Source organism: Urtica dioica, chromosome 7, assembly GCF_054948205.1.
Source record: "Urtica dioica subsp. dioica isolate 48M chromosome 7, U.dioica_male_clone48M_v1_H2, whole genome shotgun sequence".
In the NCBI taxonomy this organism is placed as follows: domain Eukaryota; kingdom Viridiplantae; phylum Streptophyta; class Magnoliopsida; order Rosales; family Urticaceae; genus Urtica; species Urtica dioica.
This window is the reverse complement of record NC_142762.1, coordinates 34,635,583-34,643,813: the sequence shown is the minus strand read 5'-3', so window position 1 is coordinate 34,643,813 and position 8,231 is coordinate 34,635,583. Positions and strand designations below refer to the sequence as shown.

The 8,231-nt window shown below is 37.4% G+C and overlaps 1 protein-coding gene across 1 annotated transcript; it reads left to right on the top strand.

Moving 5' to 3' along the window:
- Nucleotides 1-2,666: 2,666 nt before the first annotated feature.
- LOC149391036 (histone acetyltransferase of the MYST family 1) lies at nucleotides 2,667-6,611 on the top strand. Its single transcript, XM_089620255.1, has 9 exons — nucleotides 2,667-2,975; nucleotides 3,726-3,814; nucleotides 4,010-4,069; nucleotides 4,378-4,587; nucleotides 4,775-4,843; nucleotides 5,067-5,228; nucleotides 5,355-5,448; nucleotides 5,889-6,031; nucleotides 6,121-6,611. The coding sequence occupies exons 1-9, from the start codon at nucleotides 2,717-2,719 to the stop codon at nucleotides 6,322-6,324; spliced, it is 1,290 nt and encodes a 429-aa protein (XP_089476381.1). The 5' UTR covers nucleotides 2,667-2,716; the 3' UTR covers nucleotides 6,325-6,611.
- The last annotated feature ends 1,620 nt before the right edge of the window (nucleotides 6,612-8,231 follow it).

Sequence of the window (8,231 nt, the reverse complement as noted above, 5' to 3'; positions counted from 1 at the left end):
CCTAGGTCCTCATTAGACCTAGTGTTTTGTTTTAGCTCTTTGGCTCCAAGACAAGTTCTTGAGTCATAGTGTTTAAAAGTGTCCACACACTAAATCCTAACCATACTCGAAAGACTCTAGTGGTAGAAACGTTCGCGGTTACTCATAGGTTCAAGAAGACTCGAGGGATACAAGCTTAGTGGGGAGACGAGCGATTCAACATTGTCTAGGTAGTAAAATCGTTTGGTACTGAGTGAAAACTCAAAGTAGTTTTAAAATTTTAAATTATACGCTCATGCACTTTGTCTAGGTAGTAAAATCGTTTTACGTGTTTTTAAAGAAATTTTTAATTCCGCCGCTTGCTAGAAGCGATAATATTTTCTTAAATCCTAGATCTACTTTCAACAAGTAAAAGCAACTCTTGGGAGAACACTCAAAACCTAGTGAAGTTGTTACTGCTTCACTTTCTGACGAACATTCTCCTCGCCGCTCCAGCTCACACCCGATACAAAACATGTCTTGGGCAATGCTTGTCGAGGACTTGGATGAATTCAACAACCATCCATGGGGGAACGTGGCTTGGAATTTCTTCCACGGACAGGGGCGGAAGTATGTTATGAAGATGGCATCCAAGGCCGAGTCGAAGCAGAAAATCAACTTCCCAGGTTTTGTCTACCCGCTTCAAGTATGGGCCTACAAGTGCCTGCCTGTGCTGACTACTCTGAAGCTTTGCTAACAAGTGTCAGAAACCGCCATACCACTTATGCGGTGGTGGAAAACTAATGCTTATGTCTTGGATTCAAGACTAAAGGAGATTACTTTCCAGGATATAGTTTTAAGACCACTTGGTTCTGAGGTTGAGGACATACTCTCTCAGAAGAAGAAACAGAAGTTGAAGTAGAAGCAGGTCATTGCCTCCGCGTCCACCTCCACCTTGAGGTCCAACAATGATGATTCACGGATCAGTACATTACCTTGCTATATATCTAGAATCACCACTAGTGTAGACATTCATGTCTACAATCTGTACCAATTGTAGACGTAATTGTCTACAATCTGTTCAATTATAGACGTCGATGTCTACATTCACCAATTGTAGACGTAATTATCTACAATCAGTTCAATTGTAGACGTCAATGTATACAATGTTTTGTAATATATTGTCCATTTTCTAACCTTACAAACCCAACTTAAGCTCCCGGACCTGGATGATTCAATCCTTCAATTGAAGGCTGAATGGATAGGGTTTAAGGCCGCCAATGAAGATTTCAAGAACGAGATTAGGGGAATTGTCAAAAGCTCTCTCGGCGAAGATTGATCCGCAATCGGAGAAGATCACTTCGATGCCACAACCATACGTTAAGTTCACGATAGATCAAAAACGACCCGCAAAGATCCCGCTATCTGGAAAATTGGATTGGGGTTGAGTTTCGAAAAAATTACAAATCGTTGCCACCCGGTGCCCCAGTTTACAAGAAGGAGAGTGAGTGCTTGCCGGAAAATTGGAACTTTAACGTACAGGTCGTCACGAGCAAAACCTTCTTTTATACCCTCTGGACATCGGCGGCATGGCTGAGTACGTATAAGTGTAATTATAGTGTCACATATGTGTACAGTTATGTAATTGGAGACCTATATGTCTACAATACTACAATTTGCTGGATTGTAGTGTAATTGTAGACTTCTATTTTTTTTTTTGCATCATATGACATTACCATGTACTACTTGGGCAAGAAGCGGAAGTATGGTCAAATGTCACAGAAGTTCACCATAATGGACGAGTTTTTTTATAGTTACGCCGATGAGGCGTATGACAAATGGAAATCGTGCACCGACAAGGATGAATTTAACTGGAAGAATGAAACCCGCATCTTGGACTACATTACTGCTGATATTGAGTGTCAACTTCATTCATGGCCGTGGGTCGAGGTTGATTATATCTACGTGCCTTGTTGTATCAAGAAGTTGTCCCATTGGGTCCTTGTGGTAGTTCATTTGAAGTCACTGAAGTTAATGGTCTACGACTCCACGTCAAAGAGCAAAAGGAGCCACAAATCCATGAGGACCTACGTGCTCAGACTCGCTGAAATCATCCAATTGTTCTATGTTCGATTAATGCTTTCGACGGCGGCGTTCAGCGTTGAGGACCATGATGCTATGCCGCAACAAGAGAATGGGTAATGCCCTCCATTAGAATTCTTGTGTATTTAATATTTTTTTATACTATACTAGCATATATATATATATATATTATATATATATATATATATATATATATATATATATATATAGCGGGGATTGTGGCATGTTCGTGATCAAGGCGATTGAGTACTTGACCCACGGCGTACAAAAACACTATTAAAAGTGCCAAAAACAAACTACTCTATATTTTAGTCCAAATCATTCAAATGAGTAGTATAATTGCACATTTCCCTAAAATTTAAACAATTTTAGATTTATAAAACATGATTTTATCTGAATTATATTTTTTGAATTATAAAAAAAATATTTTAGTTTATACATATGTTTTAAATTATTTAGTTGCTGTTTTTTTTTTCTTATTAAAAAGGACAAAAGCTATATAAATCAATAAATTAAGGACTAAAATACTAAAAAAAAAGTTGAGCCATCCTGTAAGTTATTTGGGCCAAATCGATATGGCCCAAGAATGATAACAGATAACCCATTCTTCTCTTAATTTTGCGGTCTTTTCAAACCCGAAAGGAAGCAGCAAAAGATGGGTTCGATCGAATCCCCCACCGCAGAAAACAACTCCGACGCTGTCATGACGGAGGCCGGCGGCGACAGGCCTCCGCCGCCGCCGGAGACGGAAGCGATGAAGAGGCGAAGGGCGAATATGCTTCCGCTCGAGGTCGGGACTCGAGTGATGTGCCGTTGGAGGGATGGGAAATACCATCCCGTCAAGGTCATCGAGCGACGCAAAGTCAGTGTCTATGGTCTTGCCGAATATGAGTATTACGTCCACTACACTGAGTGTAAGAATTTCTTACAATTGCCCGTAATTTCTCAAAATCACCGAATCTAGGGCTACTAATTTTTTTTTTTCTTTTTTCTGAAGTAGTTAATTGAGTAATTAGGGTTAGGGTTTGGAAAATCCCTGGTTTGAGGTCATTTATGGTTTTATTGGGTTATTCCTTCCTTTTTTGATTGACTCAGGATTATGATTATTAGAGTTTGTGGTGTTGTGAGGGTGGTTGGCTGGCTTTGGTATCGTTTGTTGTATTTCTCACTTTTGTATAATCGTTGTGGATAGGGTTCATTTTTTTTCAATACCGTTTGATAAATTATTATTTAATTGTGTCCCTCGTTATGGAAAATGAGGGTTTCGGTTCTTGTGAGCATCTTTCTATTATTGCTATATCATGATTTATTGTACCGTGTTGCCTTTCTTGGCCCTTATCCTTATTTTGAGAGTTTGAGTTCTGTTGAGAGTTTCGAGTGGTCTGTTTACTGGTTTCCGTATACAGATGTGTAAAATTTGTAACCTTGATCTATAATATGCAAGTTATATCTTAATAACTCAACAAGTGATTGGGAGATTTAAACTATCCAGTTATTTCATTTCGGAGTGATGTTTCAGTTCATTGTGCCTTCATATCCACCATCAGACTATTGTCGTTCTTTTCTTCTTATTGTGGTGCTGATTACTGAGCTTGTATGTTCTATCAGAAACTACGTTCACAATCTCCCATTGTTGTTTTGTTTTATTTTCTTCTTCATGATAGTTAATAGGAGGCTTGATGAGTGGGTGAAGCTCGATCAGCTTGATCTTGATTCAGTAGAGGCAGTTGTTGATGAGAAAGTAGAAGACAAGGTAACTTGTGTTCTTTAATGTCCATCCATTCACCCATAAAGCTCTTTTGCTCCACAAGTCGTGCCTTGTTACTCTTTGCTAGTTCTGAGAATGGACATTGATGTGGCCTTATAAACCCTTTCCTTTTGAGATCAGTTCAGGAAGAATTTTGATTTTCCAATGTAGCTGGGCATGATTTGCAACTAAATGTTTCAGGTGACCAGCTTGAAAATGACACGTCACCAAAAGCGGAAAATTGACGAGACACACGTAGAGGTACGTACACCCTAAAATTTGCTGCTATACAAATGGGAGTTCTTCTCATCGTTGAATTTTTGGGAGATGATTCACATTTCCTACATTCTCAAGGATATTATTTGTGCGTAAATTACGATTGTTGTGCTGAAAGTATGGCTTCTAGGTTGAAAAGGCTCTGAAGGAAATATTGTTTCTTTGTGATTTTTCAGGAAGTATGAAGTCTGTTTCTAGTTAAAGCTTGTGAAGTTCAAGGACATTACTATTTCATCTCCCATATGTTAGGACTTAGGATGATTTGTCTTCTTATGTCTTCCACAACCATACAGGGACATGAAGAACTCGATGCTGCAAGCTTACGTGAACATGAAGAGTTCACAAAAGTCAAAAATATTGCAACTATTGAACTTGGAAGATACGAGATTGAGACATGGTATTTTTCCCCCTTTCCACCGGAGTACAATGACTGCCTGAAGTTATTCTTTTGCGAGTTTTGCCTAAATTTCATGAAGCGCAAAGAGCAGCTTCAAAGACATATGGTGAGTCAATGCTAAAATTTGATGACTGGGTATATGTACATGAATTGCTGTCCCTTGCAAATTCTGTTTAGCCCTTCACAGATTTTTAAAGTTGTGCTCTCTCTCTCTCTCTCTCTCTCTTTTTTTTTTTTTTTTTTTTTTTTTTTTTTTTTTTTAATGTGCGGAAATGTCTTTTCCACTAATAAAGAGGAAGTGTGATCTCAAGCATCCACCTGGTGATGAGATATATCGAAGTGGAACACTCTCGATGTTTGAGGTAAGTTTTCACGCCTAGCAATTTAATGATTGGTATAAGTCTTGGACTGGGAAAAATGAAAAACCTGTGATGAATGTTTTTAACATCAGTGAGTTTGTGTATTTTTCTCTTCCCTGTTGTAGTTTGAATAATCTTCTTATATCTTTTTGAGGAATGTCCTCTCACTTTAGTTTTGATGACCTTTTTTGGCTGACGTGTCATTTACTAATTGTGACTGTCCCAGGTTGATGGAAAAAAGAATAAGGTTTACGGGCAGAATCTTTGCTATTTGGCGAAACTGTTTCTTGATCACAAGACCCTCTACTATGATGTCGACCTCTTCCTTTTCTATGTGTTGTGTGAATGTGACGATCGAGGCTGTCACATGGTTGGATATTTTTCCAAGGCAAGTCATAATGCTGTTAACTTTCCCTGAAGCTCAATGCACATCTTTTTTTCTTCTGATTCTATAAGCATTCAGAGGAATCTTATAACTTACCGTTGCTAATAATTATATTTCTCTTTTCTGCAGGAAAAACATTCAGAGGAATCTTATAACTTAGCGTGTATTCTTACTCTTCCTCCATATCAAAGGAAGGGCTATGGAAAATTTCTGATTGCCTTTTGTAAGACCTCTTTCTCGTACAAATAGATTCTTTTTTTTAAGAAGAAACAAACTCCTATATTTTTGAAAAAAACACAAGAAAAGGTGAGACGGGGCTATACAACTAAGCCCGGACTGTATGCTAAACCAACACGCGAGCGGAGAAAGAGGAAGCGTCACCACCCGAAAAAAAACAAGGGAAAATTACAAAGTTAATACACCAGACCAGTCGATCTGACATAGAAAAATCCTTGAAATCGTTGTACAAATAGTCTAGAAAATTGGTATTGGACTTGGTAGTGCTTTTCCATGAAATCGAGATATGAATGAAATTGTGCACCACTTAAACTAGAAAATTTACTGGTCTTGCCAAAGAAGCACTCTTATATTTTTTTTAACCATATTCTCTGGCTAGCTGAAGTTATAATTATTTCTTAATTTCTTTTCGTCACGATGGATCAGCATATGAGCTCTCGAAGAAAGAAGGCAAAGTGGGCACACCCGAAAGGCCTCTCTCTGACTTGGGCCTGTTGAGCTACAGAGGATACTGGACCAGGGTCCTTTTGGACATACTGAAAAAGCACAAGGGCAACATTTCTATTAAGGTTTGTATTATTCTGTTTCTTTCTTTGAAAATTGTTCCCGAATTCGTGTATTGAAAAAAGCTCCTCTTCCTTTATTTTTTTTTTTGCAGGAGCTTAGCGACATGACGGCGATAAAGTCAGACGATATTCTTCAGACCCTGCAGAGCCTGGAGCTGATCCAGTACAGAAAAGGGCAGCACGTGATCTGCGCGGATCCGAAGGTTCTCGATCGTCATTTGAAAGCGGCCGGCCGTGGGGGTCTCGACGTTGATGTCTGCAAGTTGATTTGGACCCCTTACAAAGAACAAGGCTGATACTGAATGTTGACACACTTGATGGCTTTCTGTATAAATAAATATATAGGGTAGGGTTTTAGCTTCTTGTAGTAGCACCAAACTCAGATGGCTCACCTCATTTAGTGTTGTTATTTTCTCGTCTATGTACTCACTGTTAACCTCACTGATTAATGCACTAATAATGGGATTTTCGCGATTACGAGTTGAACATTAGATATATCTCATTTGTTAGTAATATAGTTAGTTGTGTTGAACAAATTATTATTATTATTATTTTTAAATAGTTAAAAATTCTTTTGAAGGTGTGACATTAGTTTTTAATTTTTTTTCTAAAAGCTTAAAACATTAGTCATTTTGCTGAATAGTTAGTTTCAAACGATTATTTTATATATCTTAGTTTTTTTCAATTCAACTCAAATTTAATATATTCAATGCCCTAATGCAAAAAAAAAAAAAAAAAAAAAAATCGAACCTTTTTACAGAAGTAACATTAGGAGGAGATATAATATTTTATGCCTTGATATTTATTTATGTAATTTGAAAGATGAAGATACTGCTTGAAATAACAAATTAGGTTTTAGGTTCGAGTAATTAATATTTGGTCTATTTAAGAGATCATAAATAAACAAATGAGAAAAAACAATTAATAATCAATCAAAAAAAGTTAGTCTCTCAAGAAATGAGAACAAATAGGTTTGAACTAACCAGTGCCGACCCAAATGATATAGACGGAACTATCTTTAAATACAGATGAATCCAACTAAAAAAGAGAAATAAATAATTGGAGATGTTGAATGATAGATGGAGTTTTTGGTGTGTGCTCGTGCCTTCTAGCTGCTTTTCTTGCATTTGATAGAGAGGTTAAGATCGGTGTCCGCGGATTTATCAGACCCATGATCTGATAGTTATTCGGTAACTGCCCACATCAATGTGGAGTGGGTGTTTATCGTGAGTTGAGTTGAGTTCCTGTTAACTGTCGATCATGAGTTCTCGGGTAGTTAATTTAATTACGTGGCCACTTGTGTTTAGTTTAACTAATCAACGAGCTAACGATTTTTCTTCTAATCGAAGTTCAATATGGAAAGGTTGACTCTTACCTTACAAGCGATTAGTTCTTTTTCCTTAATAACTTTAGAGTATACTTTACTCGGATTTTAGTGCTAGATTTATGCGATCATAAGAGGTTTCGAGCTATAAACTTGGTATGTGTAATTTTGGGAAATAGTTTCCATCACGAGATCGAAATTCCAAGTTCTTACAAACAGGCCAATCCGGTTTTATTCGCTGTTTCAAAATTCAAAACTAGACCTTATAAAATCAATTTAAGAAAGCAGACGACATAAAATTAGACAAATTGTTTTAGATTGAACCATCAATTAAAAACAATTAGCGATTCACTCTAATTTATGGTTTTTTTAACTACTTTTTTTGCACGCCCTTATTCCTCAGTCTAACCGCGCAATCATATTTGTCTATTCTCATCCGGACAATTGAGCTGGAGAGCCTTTGTTCCCTAAATAAACGAGAGAGAGAGAGAGAGAGAGAGAAAGAGAGAGAGAGTATTATGCTCATTTTCCATTGGTTGCTTGAGAGTAGGACCGGTCAAAGCCTTAGGTATTCCTGGTTATTGGACGGTACGGAAAGAACCGCTTATGGAAACAGAAATTTTATTTCTGTCAAGGTTGGAACTTCCGTGCTATCGGAAGTGGTAATTTCCGATACCATAAGAATCTCATCGGAAATCAAAGAAAAAATGAGAAAAAAATTACTGATATCATTAATGACAAACTGAATATGGGCCGTTGGATTTTACATCCAATGACCCAAATTTAATTAAAAAAAAGAGTCAAACTTGCGGAAACCATTTTTTTCGTATGCGTCAACTACCATTACCGACATGTGTCGGAATTCTTTCTGCCACTTTT